The sequence below is a fragment of the Limanda limanda genome, chromosome 22 (genome assembly GCF_963576545.1).
Source record: "Limanda limanda chromosome 22, fLimLim1.1, whole genome shotgun sequence".
Classification (NCBI taxonomy): domain Eukaryota; kingdom Metazoa; phylum Chordata; class Actinopteri; order Pleuronectiformes; family Pleuronectidae; genus Limanda; species Limanda limanda.
The window spans coordinates 5,197,478-5,212,954 of NC_083657.1; the positions used below are offsets into that span (position 1 = coordinate 5,197,478).

General features: G+C 41.1%; 1 protein-coding gene and 1 non-coding gene across 4 annotated transcripts in view; one reads left to right on the forward strand and one right to left on the reverse strand.

Moving 5' to 3' along the window:
• Positions 1-3,749: 3,749 nt before the first annotated feature.
• The window catches only part of adissp (adipose secreted signaling protein), a 57,086-nt gene continuing 45,358 nt past the window's right edge, over positions 3,750-15,477 (reverse strand). For all 3 annotated transcript variants that reach the window (XM_061066574.1, XM_061066575.1, XM_061066573.1), the window contains exons 3-6: positions 11,804-11,943; positions 7,691-7,829; positions 6,704-6,829; positions 3,750-4,886 (exon numbers count right to left, since the gene is read on the reverse strand). In XM_061066574.1, the coding sequence (XP_060922557.1) occupies positions 4,786-4,886; positions 6,704-6,829; positions 7,691-7,829; positions 11,804-11,943 (506 nt within the window). In that variant the 3' untranslated portion in view covers positions 3,750-4,785. The remainder of the gene's footprint in view (positions 4,887-6,703; positions 6,830-7,690; positions 7,830-11,803; positions 11,944-15,477) is intronic.
• Positions 5,033-5,103, forward strand: trnag-gcc (transfer RNA glycine (anticodon GCC)). The gene has a single exon. It is a non-coding gene; the product is annotated as a tRNA-Gly (tRNA).

The window sequence follows — 15,477 nt, forward strand, 5'->3', positions numbered from 1 at the left end:
AGATGTGGAATGAATCCAACTTTACGCACCGGTGTGTTTCTGTTTTATTTTGCACATTAACAAACACACTGGGCTTTGTGGTGACATGGTGATAAAAATAAACTGTTGAGAAGAAATTAAGCCTCAGAAAATATTTATTTCAGTCTTGTTGTTTGTCAAATTCAACCAACTTTTGCCTTTGTGTATTTTACAGAATAATAATTTGTAGTTTTTTTGCTTTTCGTCGTGTAATCTGCCACACAACTGAAGTAATGATACACAATACAGGCTGTATAAATAAATCTATAAGTTTATATAACACAGAATTTGTGTTTAAGGGCTAATTTCATTCCAGCCAATGATTTAAAAACCTGCCTGCGGCGACTTCAGCAGAGCCAGTGTCTAAAGAACTGCGAGTAATTTCATCTAATATTAGAAATATATGATTAGTTATTGAAAGAACATTAAGATTAGTACTTACTTCGTGCTGTGGATACATTAGACTCGTGTCACGTTGCTTTTCTCATCTGAGTAAAATAAACAGAAGGAAGTTATCGGCAGTTTGAGTTTATTTTTTTCCTGACGCTGCCGATATCATTTAGGAAAAAGCTTACCAGAGAATTTTAATTTACACTTTTTACACAATAAATAAAGCATATATTCTCTCACTTAAAGTATTTTAAAGATCTGCAAGTTACAAGTTACACGTCAAAATACAAAGATATTTGATCTTTTTACCATTAATTGACAAATTCTCCGTTTAAAGTAACATTTAGGATAAATAACTGTGAAATAAAGTATTAAGTTGGTTATTTTATTTTGTGTTACCTCAACTTCGCAGCTCCGCGTGATAACAATATACATTACAAACACACACAACACGTGAATAATTCAGACGCAACTTAACGTGTGTTTCTGCTGCAACAAGCTCATAGTTAATGTATGTTGTACTTTAGTTTTCTACACATGAACCAATACGGTCACTGCAGTACCTTTACCACCACAAATACTACCATTATTAATAATAATGATACAATAAAAAGGTTTAAAGCTTGATTCAGATACTTGTTTTATAATTTAAATAATAAGGATTTAATTTAATGGCAGGAGTCAAAACGAATAATGCATCTAGATTTTTTTTGGGGGATGTTTGTTCCTATTTTCTTACAGAAATTATTTGCAGTTTATTCTTCAAAGCTACAGACACACGTTCTCCTCCTGCAGCAGCAGTGTGTGGAGGAGGTGGTGGAGGAGGAGGTGGTGGAGGAGGAGGAGGTGGTGTCTGTGTTCCGGTTGAGTTCAGGACACAAACTGTCCCAGAGGAGCAGAAGAAGAAGAAGATCTCTGTGTCCCCAACAACACTTCCTTCAAACTTTACACTTCTCTCTGTCTGAGACCGTCCACACACACATGACGTCACACAGGAAGCTGTCCCTCACTATAGGTTTTATTTCACACACCACTAATACAAAATACATGAATGAAATGTAAAGGTATGTGTGTAGTGGGCTTTTTCAAATTAAAACAACACATCATGATGGAATATTATATTTAAAGAAAACTTTTTTGTGCAGTTGTGTCTAATTTGTGTTTATTAAAAGTAGAGGTTATTTAACATGAGATATATTAATGCTGAAAATGAGCCAAAGAGAAATAAGGACTCTTCACCGCGACTCCAGATCAGTATTTTTGCAGTTTGATATTTAAAATGTCGATCTTTATTTAACTTTTTATATCTAGATGTTGATTAAACCATTTTGAGGAAATGCAGCAACATGACAAACTGTTTCTTTACATGATAATAAAATTAACTTTATCTATATAAACATCCATAATTATCTTTAGACACTGGATTTAAAAATACAATGGATGCTAAATCTTCTGTAAAACTTATATTACTTTAATATCAATACATGCACACACAGACAGTGGTTAGTCTGTCCTCTCCTGAGACTCCTGCTGCTGTGTCCTCCTCTTCATCCTCATCTTCATCTTCCTTATTTAAGGCCTTAAACTGGAGTGACAGTGAAATGGAAAGTTAAAGGTAATTTGTGTAAAAGTTGCTGTTGCTGCACTTCATCAATTTCCACTTATTTATCATTCATGAGGCTGTAAAGTCTCTGTCATTTATTCTGACAAAACCTGCAGGATTTCATTGAAGTTGAATTACTCCTCGTGAAATAAGTTTGAACCTTTGACGACTTCTGATTTCTAATAACTGCTTTTGAAATATAAGTGTTTTTTATGTTTATCCGTCTCTGAATCAAATATTTACATATACAATTTCATACCTTTCAGACGTGGTTTTCCTGAAAGAAACAGAAAATGTGAAATACATTTATATTTACAAAAGCTGATGAGAGACTTCAGCAGCATAATAAAAATGCTTCTCGCCGCATCTCCCTTTGGATATTTGAGGGTTAATCTGAAAGTAAGTTGATTTTTAAGGGGGGGGGGAAAGGATGCGATGTGCTTTGACTGCAAATGAATCTCTGAAAAGCAAAGAGCAGCAAATGAATTCACACTTTATTCATCATCGCAAAAACATAAACCAAAGAATAAAGAATATGTGCAACAGAAACTTTAAATTGTGGTTTCTGATGTTTTATGATTGAATCTTTTTGTGATTGATGGATTTCTGACGAATAAAGACTAAAAAGAAACATCGAAAAGGTACAAATCCATAATAATGATAATTATACTGACGATATTAGTGTGAAATAGCAATAAAAGTCTGTTTGAGTCTCAAACCAACTTATTGGATTATTAAAAATGTCTCTTCCAACAGTCCTCCCACATGTTGCATCCTTTACTTCTTAGGCCTCTGAACATCTAATGAAGAAACATTTAATGTACCAGAGGAGCCATGAGGAGAAGGAACAGGTTGCACAGTGTGTCATGGTGTAGACTGCCCCCTGGTGTTCCTGCACCGAACTCGCCGGAGCTCACAAGAAGCAACACAACTCAAAAGACAGACACATTTTTATTCATCATTTTTTCAAATCAAAACACATCAATCACTCGCACAGGGAGCAGATATCGACACGTGAATTCAACGTTAGCTACAGAGCACTTCAGTTTCACACCGAGAGGGAACAGACCGGGTTCTGACCTTTACACACGCAAGCAAACATCTAATAAACCTGTGAACTCTGTACGACACCAGCAGCTCACAGTCCAACACGGAGAGGAACCACACACAGTCATTTGCTTTAAGGCTGAATGCATTCGGTGGGAGAGGAGCAGAGGAAAGAGAAGGGATGAAACATGAGGAAGAGGAGGAGGAGGAGGAAGATGTCAGTGGAAGCAGATCATGGCACTTGCTCACAGATGTAAACTGAGCCAAGGTGACAGGACGTTACGTTACTGAAGGAACCTGGTGGACGGGTTCCAAGCAGGAAACACAACAAATAAACTGAAACACTTTTCTGTCCCACGTTCTTTCTCTATACACCTGCTCCAAACAGCTGCATGTGTGTGTGTGTGTGTGTGTGTGTGTGTGTGTGTGTGTGTGTGTGTGTGTGTGTGTGTGTGTGTGTGTGTGTGTGTGTGTGTGTGTGTGTGTGTGTGTGTGTGTGTGTGTGTGTGTGTGTGTGTGTGTGTGTGTGTGTGTGTGTGTGTGTGTGTGTGTGTGTGTGTGTGTGTGTGTGTGTGTGTGTGTGTGAGACGAGCAGAGAGATGGTTAAACAACATCAGGCTCGAGTGAGGGAACAGGACGGAGGCGCGAGAGGCACTTATGTCGTGTCTGTGTGTGTGTTTGTGTTTTTGTGTGTGTGTGTTTGTGTGTGTTTTTCGGAAGGCTTCATGAAGTTAAACAAAATGTTGATTGGACCAGCTGCTTTCTCACAGGGAAGAAAAATCCACCAAAACTTTGGGTTAATACATTAATACTTTCAAACGTGTATCAGGATATTCAAAATAAAACTTGCTGATCTTAATTGTGTTCCTACGAGCACGATGGTGTTTTTAAACATCAGATTTTTGTTTCGACAAACTCTCCGAAACAAGAAAAATACTTTTAGAGCTCAATAAGAACTATAGACGCTTTATTTTTCTTGCTTTATATTTTTTGCAGGGGCAAATCTTCACATCCAGTGTTTGGGACTAAAACAAAATTTAATATCTAAGCAGAGGTTTTCAGGGCATGTTGAGATAATGTCCATTAAAACTTCAGACATGTCTTTCATCATGTGAATTCTAGCTATTATTATTATTCCTATTATGAATTGCACAGTTGGATTTTACTATAAATGCAAATTCGCCTGCAGTGCCCCCTCGTGGTGAAGCTGAGACATTACAGGTCCCAGCACTTCCTCTCAGCTCATCTCTATTTCCCTTGTATGTGCAGATGTTCTTCTTTTCGGGTCGTTCTAAATATTTTAAAATTTATAAACCATAATTCATGAGGGATTAATTTCTTCACATCAGGAAACGAGACGCAGCGAGACAGGGAAGCTGAAGCCGCACTGATTTACAGAGCTCTGCTGCCCCCTAGCGGATCAACAGACTAACAGCACGGAGGGACAGGATGGACAGAGTTGGAGGAGTTGCAGAAAGAAGAAGAGACAACACGTCTGTCCTGCTGCTGTCGGTGATGAGGAGGAAGCAGAGGAATGTCTTTGCATCTAAATGCTGTCAGGTCACATGACGTCCACTTCCTGTGACGTCCGGATGATGTATGTGTGTGTGTGTGTGTGTGTGTGTGTGTGTAGATGTGTATCTTCCTATGACGACAGGTGGTTGTGTGTGTGTGTTTAGTGTGTGTTTGTGTACTTCCGGTGGGAAAAGGGAGCAGGAAGTGGGGGTTCAGTCGAATCCCTGCCAGTCGCTTTGCTCGGAGTCGTACTCCAGCTCCACCCCGATGCAGCGCACCCCCTCCAGCAGCATGGGGGTCCCGTGGTGACGATCTGAGGGAAGAGCCACAGACATCTAAGGACACGACGACATCAACCCCCTTTATAACCGAGAAGGAAACTCCGAGCCCCCCTGAGAGACCACATTTCAAAATCACTAGATCTACTTTATGGTATATGCCTCTACTTTCGAACATCAAGCATTGGTGGTTCAGTGGTAGAATTCTCGCCTGCCACGCGGGAGGCCCGGGTTCGATTCCCGGCCAATGCAACTTCCTTTTATCTTTTCTTCCATAAATATATAAAAACACATATTATTACCGTTTTCACCAATAACTGCTCTCTATTGTTTAAAATGTAATAAATATACAACTTATACATATTTAATTCCAATAAACAGTTCCAAAGTCATTAATAAACTTAAATGTTGAAGGTTAAAATGTTACTTTTGAATATATCACAACAATTAAGACAAGCGTTGCACCTGCAAAAAATACAAGCGTATTAATAACGCTTTGGCCAATTGTCGCTTTCTATTGTTTAAAGTTTAATATATATATAATATAAATATTTAATTCCAATAAAATAGTCCCAAAGATATTAATAAACTTAAACCGTGGAGGTTAAAATGAATCAAATTTTGATTGAGCTTTTAAATATTACAACAATTACGACCAATAACTGCAGGAAACGTCTTTTATATTGAAACCCGTTAAACATTGTGTATTCAGAGCAGATGGTTTAACACACAGTGATCAGATCTCTGAGGGTAACGGTTCAGCAGTGAATCATCGGAGCCGAGGGAAATCTTAATCCTTTGATCTGGCTGCCGCCGAGGCCTCAATTACACACAGACATCTGGACAGATGTTCAAGCTCTGCTCTGAGAGTAGAAATAAACCACACAATGCCAGTCGTGCTCAAACAAACACAGACACACATGCAAACCTATAGAAACACACACATGACCAAATGGAAACGCCCCGTGATTCTCCATCTGCTGACACAAGAACCCAGCAGCTAAAGGAGTCGCACTGACACCGATTCAAGTGGAGAAGATGTAAATTAATTAGAGGCTCTGATTAGAGCTTTATGATAACAGACCCCAGAACAACAGAGCTACACTTCGTTTGTTAATGTTGCATCTTTATATTTCCATCCACTGAAAAACCTTTTAACAGCTCTAAAGCAATGATGTAACAATTTGTCTGTTTTCATTATTAAAAAACTGTGTCTGAATAAAATGTAAAAGTCTTTAGTGGTTGTTGATGAATAACTTGTGAATCTGAGGCTAAACGCAGGCTCACCAGCAGGGGGCACCAGTGCTCTGTTGAAGGTAAATTCAGGTCTGTCAGTTTGTCCTTTGAAACTATAACAGGCAGAGATGACTTGTAGTCAATTAAACTCATTGCTATTTTGTTAAATCGATTAATGACTCATATATTTAGGTTTCTGATTTGTGAAGTTTAGTTTTTTTTCTTGGATTCATGTGGTAGTGAATCAAGTATCTTTGGGTTTTTCGACTGTTTTTTTTCCAGGAATGAGGCTAAAAATATTCCAGATATGAAATGATCAGAACTGCCCAAAGTGACAGAAACCATCTTTGAGAAATATAATTTAACGTGTACATTGACTTTTAAGTTGGTGCATGTCCCAGCCACTAAAATGGAGGAGGCAGGATTTAGATTTATGAACTATACTGTCGTTAACCACCAGGTAGACACTCAGACTTCACTTATAAATGACATATATATGGCTACAGTATAAAAAACATAAAAGTAATGTTATGCAAGTCTTTAGCCTCGACCGTGGTGCAATATTCCTGAACAAAAATGAGATCATGTTCACTTTTATTGCGAAACGTGGCCTCACCCATGACTCTGGCCTGAACCTTGACTCTGACACACACGTCCTCGTTGGTCTCGCTCAGCAGCAGCACCTCCTCACACAGAACCCCCTCCTGCTGGGCCATGTACTCGCACGTCACCTTCAGACCTCCTGGAGAACACAAAGAGGAATCACACAGAGGAAACAGATGGATTAGGTTACCTCACTCTTGTATGGGCAAGTTTAGGTCAACACACAGGAACAAGTATTCTTTGTCTCTCTGTGTGCGTGTGTGTGACAATGACTTGATCAAGGATCAGACTCGAGAGGCCACCTGCAGGCTGAAAGAATAAAATGTCTGATGAATCATGAATAAATACAGCTGACATTGAACACACACGTAGACAAACATAGACCTGCAGCTGCCACTTTTAATATCAGCTGACACACACAAGACTGCAGTTTTGCAAACTATGACACAAAAGAGCACAAGATGTTTCCCAACGAAAAGGGGAAAAGGACAAACTGCAGCGGCAAACTTTGGAAGCTGAAGAGATAACTGACAAAGTTGACGAGTTCAATGTTGTATTTGTTTTTCAAAGACTTTAACCTGAACCAGGCCAAAACAACAACGGTCACAATCATCCCTTCTTTCATAATCGATATTGGGAAGAAAAAACAGAATCGGAGACTCACACACATTCAAGTCTGAGGTTTCTTAGCCTTCACAGGTGCAAACAAGGAAAACACACGAGAGTCAGTTTGAATGATTCCTCAGAGACGGATTGCTGAGCCAGCACTTTGAGTGAACTGTCTGATGCGGTCTTCCTCGGACCATCTGGTGCAGCCTGTATCTCTGCTGCTGAGACGCACGTCCACTCAGATCCAACTCCCACAACAAGAATCACATGCTGAACTGGTTTTTACATTTGCATATTATATTTGCCTTGGGAATATAAGGTATTTTGCAGTTTTACATAATAAAATTATGGAGACAAGGCTTTGTTTTCCACGTTCCTCTTGTGATCTTACCTTCTGGTGCAGGTGTGATGTCAGTGATGCGGAGGTGCGGACTGGGCACAGGCGCTGGACACACCTCCTTCCCCAGAGCTGGGACATCGGGCAGGTTGAACACTATTTCATATCGATGCTGCGTCTTCAGGAAGCCGACCTACAGTGAGGGGGAAGGAGATTTAAATGCAAGTACAGACTTAGAAACTTTTAGGAAAGATAATGCTGCTTTCTCCTTTCTATAAATGGACTAATAGGGCCATGGGGAGAGAGGGGTGGGCCCATAAAGAAGTAATGGCGAGAGAGGGATTCATACAGTTAAAAGCTTGGCCTCAGATCGAACTCTATTAGTCCAATACAGCTCAATCAATACAGGATGAATGATTCATGGATAAGTAACTCTCATAAACACAACGCTGCTGCGCTGAGGTTTCCTTGAAGGAATCGTCTAATTGAAATCATTACTTATTTCTCTGGTGGTTTTAATCCCCTCGCTTCAACCAGATCGCCAATTTTTTAGCCTGAGGGGAAATAAAACCTGAATTACTTTTTGGGGTTACACTCGACTTCAGCAAAATCTTTCTGTAATACTAATCCCACGTGAAAAGGTTTGTCGGCAATTCTAGATTTTAATCTGATTCATGGCAACACCTTCTACATCAGGCTGCAGGGGAGACTCTCCAGGAAGTGGGAAAGTTCGGACTTGTGTATTCGTGAGCCACTTTAAACATCACATCAAATTCTGAAAACCACAAAGAGGCTGTATATATTCACTGTCCATCTTCAAATTGACGAATGCATGAGTGATGTAATCACGCTGTATTTACTGCACTTCGCACAAAACATGCAATTCCCTGTACCTATAAAGAAGAGTGAGACATGGGAGAGAAGCCGCAACAGAGAGGAAGAGGTGTGAGGACGAATCTGCCTTGGATTTAACAAACAGAAAAATTCATGAGAGGATTCACATCACAGAGAGGAGCGAGGGAAGCCTCACAGAGGAGACTGGATGAAAAGAGAGAGGCAGCGAGGGACAGGAGGAGGAGGAGACAGTGGGGAAGTGCAGGCGAGGAGAGATAAGCCTCAAGCCCCTCCAGCTAGAGAGAGAAGAGAGAGGGAATAGTGAGGGAGCCGCTGCAGAGAAAAACCAATAACCATTCTGTGAGCGCAGTACCACACTCGTCCACACGCTGTGAACAGCCCCCGAAATGTGATTTAATAGGAAACAAAAAGTGACAACTGATATGAAACATGTCATTTAATAAGCAGAGTTTGAAGTGATTCCTGTTTATGAGTCTGCGAAACTGTCAGAGAGCGACACACCCAGTTCATCCGAAGCAATGGTGTAACTCTCCAGTCAAGTCGAAGGGAACTACCAGACATTTTATGAAGTTGTGTGTCATATCAGTTCCCAGAGGAGGTTCATTCAGTGCATGTTCAAAGAGGAGAGGATGTTGAGTTATGTTTTGTTGCTTTTTCTGTGACTGCCTGTTCGTACAGGCTCTGAATGTCCTTGTATTCTTTCGTTCTTTCTCTCTTCTCAGTTTCTCTCTTGTCGTCTTGTAATTCCTTATCCCAGGATGCTCTCTAGGACCGACTGGAACAACAGTATCGCTCTATGGATTGTCACTGCAAGCCCTGCTTTCAAAATATATATATACTGCTGCTTTTAACTACAATTAAAACCCCAGAGTAGCCTTTTCACGTCTCCCTTTTCTTACTGTAGACCAGAGTTTCCTGCAGCCAACCTCATGTAATCTGGTTACTCGGAGTAATCTGATAATCGAGTGCATGTAAACCTGATACGGTTCTGCAGCGTGGCTGTGAAAACTCATAAGAACGGCCTGTTCTGCGTCACTCGCAGTAATGATCATTTTAAGAAACGTGTGGCCTCTGTAGGCAACACGTCTGCGGTGGATCTCCGAGTTCTGACAGCTGCTCATTTCCATGTCCTGCCATCACGAACCAGAAGGAGCACAAAGACAAACCATTATCGGTTGCAGGACCCACGTCTGTTTGTCAAAGTCTCACAACCTCCCTGAAAACTGCTATTCATACAGCTGCTGTGAGCATGCGGCTTCCGTCCCACGCACTCCCACCTCATCTTTGGTCTGCTGCCCCTCCACCCGGCCGTTTCTATAGCAACACCACCCCCCCCTCAGCTCCATGATAAGCCACGACGCCGGGCTGGCAGTAGCCCGTGCCCACTCTCAAGTACACTTAAAGAGCTTTGAGAAACACACACGCACACAAAATTAAAACGGGCCGATCTGTAACTGTGAAGGTCGCGGCCAACTTTTCCGTCCATCCACACGTGCACGTGCAGCTTGTCGGCAAATTGATTTGGCTGCGAATAAGTTTCAACACTTGGAGAGGCTTCGTTACACCGAGCGTGTTCAGAAATTCCCTTTGGGATTCTGGTGCGATGGAGAAACTGCGGAGGAGGAAAAGGTCGACTGGAAACTGAAAGGCCCCTAAAGGTCTTTATTTGGCGTCAGCACATGAAGTTCTTCTCCTGGCAAAGATTTAACTGCTAAACTAATTTCTGTTCCTGAAAACAGTTTGCTGAGTCACATATATGTATTCTAAATACACCATATATACCAAATAAATGTACCTTTAAAACATGCCGGCCTGATAAATAAAATATAGAAAGGAACGAGAGTCCTTCGTTAAATTGACAAGCTAAAGTGAGCAGGTTCAGTTTATTCAGCGACAGTGAAAGGGAAACAACATGAGTCCTTGTGTAATATTGATATAAAAGATTCTAGGACGCACTTTATCGTCAGGTAAGACATCTTTTCAGAATTGGCTCCGAATATGTGAGCTGCTGCGGATGCACTTTATTTTCTGTGCACTACACTTGGACAGAAACAAATCCAAGGTCTGTTAGATAAATCATGAAGTGGCTCCTCTGCCTGGTGCATAGAATCCTCTCAAACTTTTAGATCAGTGCTCTCGAGGTTTTCCACCTCCTCCATGTTAGTGGGTGGGACATGGCCCCTCCCCAAAGAAAAAGGATAATCAGAGAGAGTTTTTCCACAGGCTCTGATTTCTACAGTTTATGAGGTTATGGAGACTTTGGCACCTGCAGCTCCTGAGCTGAGCACCTCTGGGGTTTCACAGCCGACAGATGAGAAGTCTGATATCATTGTTTTGGGCCTTTATAGCCGACAGAGGAGATTAACAGTGATGAGAAAAGACTTTAATCTCCTCCTGGATGTTTCGCAGATAAAAACCGAGGCTCAGGAGGAGACTGTTACCTTCTAATGTTATACCCACCACTTACAAAGACTGTAACTATGACCAGTTACAAGTCAGTGGTAATGTGTTTACCTGTGTCACATGGTGTAACACACCGCCGGCACACAAACGATTACTGACGTTATAAATCAAGGAAGAAATTTCAGGCACTTTGCCACATTATTATTAGGATCTCTGGAGTTTTCGCTTGAAACTTAAAAAAGTAAGATAAAAGTGAGGAAAGGTCGACAGAAACTGTCGTGTATTCACTAGAGTAAAAGATTTTAGCATGTGTTTAAATATAATGACAGGCTGATATTTATGATGTCTATTTTGGTGACTCTCAGACATTCTCAGAGAGTCTTTCAGCTGTTTATTCAAGCAGGTCTTTCCTTCTTTGGAAGGACCTTTGACCTAGGGAATGACCTCTGACCAGCTAATAGATGGCTGTAGAGGGAAGGTCCTTGACCATTGTATTTTCATCTTCATGTACAAAACACTTCCTTATTAGGAGGCCTTAGGTGAGATGACATGTTACCCGAAGCCATGGGCGGAACTAACCTCTCTATATAATGTGTGTTTGACCATGGCCTGTCAGACCTCACCATTTGGCCTGGGTGATTTCTCCGAGTTCTAGAGCTCGTCCTGACCTGTGAAACCTCTGTGTAATAAACATTATTATACTTGTAAGTACTGGGTCCGCGTTCCTTTCCTTCATCATCAAACTTCTACAACCACATCAACCTCTCGGCTGACCAGAAATACACTTCAAAACAAAAAGAAGTTACCGTGTCTGTAACATCTATCCACTTAGTTTTTAGAGGGAAAAGCAAGAAAACAGGTCTCATTCATTGGCTGTCAAGTGTGAGGCTGATGCAAGGTCAAACCCACCTTGACCATGAAGTTGCCGTCGTCCTCTGGCGTCACCATGACAACGGAGTCATGCAGCTTTTCGTCGAAGTGGACATGAGACGGGGCTCCGGCGGCGGGGGGGACCTCTGAGAAGCGCACGCCTCCCGACTTCGCACAACCTGAGAAAGAGGGAAGAGGGAAGAGGTCAGACTTGGACACACGGACACTCACACTCACTTCTCTACACTCACACTCACTGAAGGGAGAGAGGACGACGTGTCAAGCCGCCGCAGTCGACTCCTTCTAGTGACATAATGGAGTGTACATGCAGCAGAGCACTTTACAATCACTCAAACCTGCTGCTGGAGACTGAACTGAACACACATCGTATAGTGTTCAATGCTTTCATCGTGGGAACATCGCTGAACGACAGGCAGAGGGAGAAAGAGAGGATGAGACAGGGAAAGTGAGGTAACAGTTGGGGAAGAGGAGACGAGTCAAGTAGATCTGCATCTACAGGAGTATTTTAAAATCACAGATGGACATGAATATCTGCTCTTTTGTCCATTGGTAATCAGCAACACAGGCTTCAGAACAATGCTTGAGTGCGGACGTCATGGCTGCTGATTGGAGGAGCAACCTCTGAAGACAGGATTGTAATTATAGCAACATACGACTAATTACACACACACACACACACACACACACAATCCTCCAAAGAGTTTCCATGAGAAATGACCTTTAGATTCAGAAGATGAAGAAGTTCCAGTGGCCACAACCTTCTATTAATAGAAAATTAAACATGTCAAAAGTCGTGTGAGTGCAGCAGAGCTCCAGTATTTCACTGTATTCTTTGAATCTTTGAATTGTTTTCCTATCTGTTCTGCTTCCCACTCCTCTGAGGTCTGGAGAACGATCCTCAATAACAAGACCGGACGCCCTTCCAGCTGAAATACAGACAAACTGTCTGTTGTCTCAGAAAACCATCACCAACGTGGGTTTATTTGGAGAACAAGCTTCTGCTCTCCCACACTGTGCCGGAGAACAATAAATATCAGCACGTTTCAGCGTCATCGGAGAACAGTAAAACCTAAAGGGAAATAATGTGCTCAGCTTGTGAGCCTAAGCCTCTTTAACACCATTACACAGAGGCTCCACAGAGACAATGAGGCATTGAGGACTGTGTAAAGTTATATTACCTGGGAGAGGAAAGTTTGTTAGAACACTGGGTTTTCTTTCAGGATTAAGATCACCTGAAGGACATATAGGGTTTGGTTTATTGGTTTTAAGATTGTTGAGGTGTCTGCAAAACTTTCCTGAACACAAGGCTGATGTAGATCCATCCCTGGAACCAGAAAATACTCCTTTAACTTAAATCATCAGAGGAGAAATGTGACTTTCTCCATTTGATGGAGTCGGAGTCGTCTGTATGAATTATTCAGCCGACAGAAGCGGAGCCTGATCATAATCAAACATTTATCTTGAAGATCAAACCGATAAAAACATGATGAACTAATTGTTCCCAACAACAGCACGTGTATTCTGGGAGTGTGATTAAATTAAACATGTCTTACTCTTAGTTGGAAAGCAGGAGAATGATATATGCAGGTAGAATTACATAGAACTAATCACACCCCAGTGTCTAAATACTCGAAATGTCTAGGTACATTGTGGTTAAAAATAGAGACATAATCCTGTAGTGCATAATTGCTCCCGCCCATTTAAATGAACTCATATGTCCCTGCACTATATGAAGCACAGGCCATGTGGGCGCAGTTCCATTAAACTTATATTCAGACTCATATTAGAGATTAGAAATCCTTCGCTATCAGCAATGTGGGTCACAATAATGAGTTCAGGAGTTATGTCATGTTCCATATGTGCAGGATCACGGGTCAGGAAATAGAAAGTGGGACTGAGGAATGCTACTTGCAGTCTGAAGTGCAGAAAACCTTCAAGAATCTACAAAATCCCTTAATCAAAGCTCTAGTGTGAGATTTGTTAGATGTGAACTTAAAACGGAATTTATTAAAGTGCAAATCTCTTCCATCACAGATCAATGATAACTGAGTCTTCTCATCTGATTACGAGCTTCATTTCAATTGGCTCCGAGTGGAAGGCAAAGAATTTTAGAGCCTCTCAAAACACCACGAGAGGAAGAATTTAAAATTACTCGCAAACAAGAAATATTCAAAGATGTGCCACATAACCACAGCTTCCATGATTTGATTCTGGTCAAGGACTTTTGTTGCATGTGCACTTCCTGTCTTGTCTTTTCAAATCAAATAAAGAAATGAAAGCTTATATAAGGGTGTGTTTCTCCTTCTCAAGAGGAAAAACTCTATATGCAGTCTTAAAGCTTCAAGGTAATGATTTGATCCCAGGACCTAATAATGATAAATAATTATAATTTGTAAAGCGCCTTTCAAGACACCTGAAGACGCTTCACATGCGTCACTGGGGACAAAAAGAGAAAAGATCTGTTATTTCAAGTTACGACTCTAAGGACTATAAGAGGCTCTTTACGTGAAGCAGAGAAGTTCACACAATGGCGCTCGGTGACGATAATTACATTCACTTGGCAAACACCGGGCTGGATAATGACAGGCTTTGTGAGGCAGTCTATCAGTAGCTGGAGTAGAAAGGGGACATTATACCATGTGAAGAGATGAGACGTACGTTTGTAATGAATCCACTATTAAAGGGAAACTCATCAGAAGCATGAACTGAACGACTCGGCCTGGCTCCCTCACAAGGGAGAAACATCTCGATTGTATGTGTATATCTTCAGAAGAAGAATTAAAACACATTCTGCAGAACCAAGGTGTTGCTGCTCTTTTAATTTCTGCATGTGTCCATTTTCAGGAATCGTTCCGATACCAATGTGTGCATAGAGCTGAGAAGAGTTTAAAGTCTTGATTTTAACAATAACACAACACAAATTCACCATGCAACTAATAATCAGTTGCTCTGTCAGTTGAGCTTTCTCAGTCCCTTCATATCTTCTATTGATTTATCACATTTTAAATGTTTACTGCAAAAGAATGTTATGACCCACTTTTACATTTACGATGGCTTTATGTATTTGTCTTATCTGAAGTGGACGTCAGTTTTCCTAACAGTAAAAATCCCTTTTACAAGTTTTGCTTTCAACCTTATCTCCAATGTTGTCGGACAATAAAATGTGTCACAGTTTTATCTGTTCATGTTATGAAGATGGACGACATACTATCCAGAACTGAAGACAAAATATCCGGGAATGGAAAACTGCCATTACTGCATTGTCGGGGTTGCCTCATTATTTTTTCAAAACTCTCAAAGCACTGACTTTTGCTCTGTTACTTTCTATTTGTATAACGTGTGTACTCTCTCTCACTCACAGAAACACACACAGCCAGTATTACAGCTGTGTAGCAGAGATTCTGGTCCAACCCTTTGTGTCTGGCTCATTATCACAAAACTCTGCTCTGTGGCCTTTTAGTTGCCTTTGATAATCCCAGACAGAGCAAGGACACACACCCAGACTCACCCTCACAGTGGCTGCAGACCCACAAACAGACGGACTCACGCGCAAATTAACGTGCACACCCTCCTGAACTGGCTTATTTCAGATTAATCTGTCTGTTTCTGTCCCTCTGCTAATCTATTTGTGAGTGTCTCTGCTTTAGCTCTGCTGAAAATGACAGTTTTCTGTCAGTTTAAAAGCCTTTTTC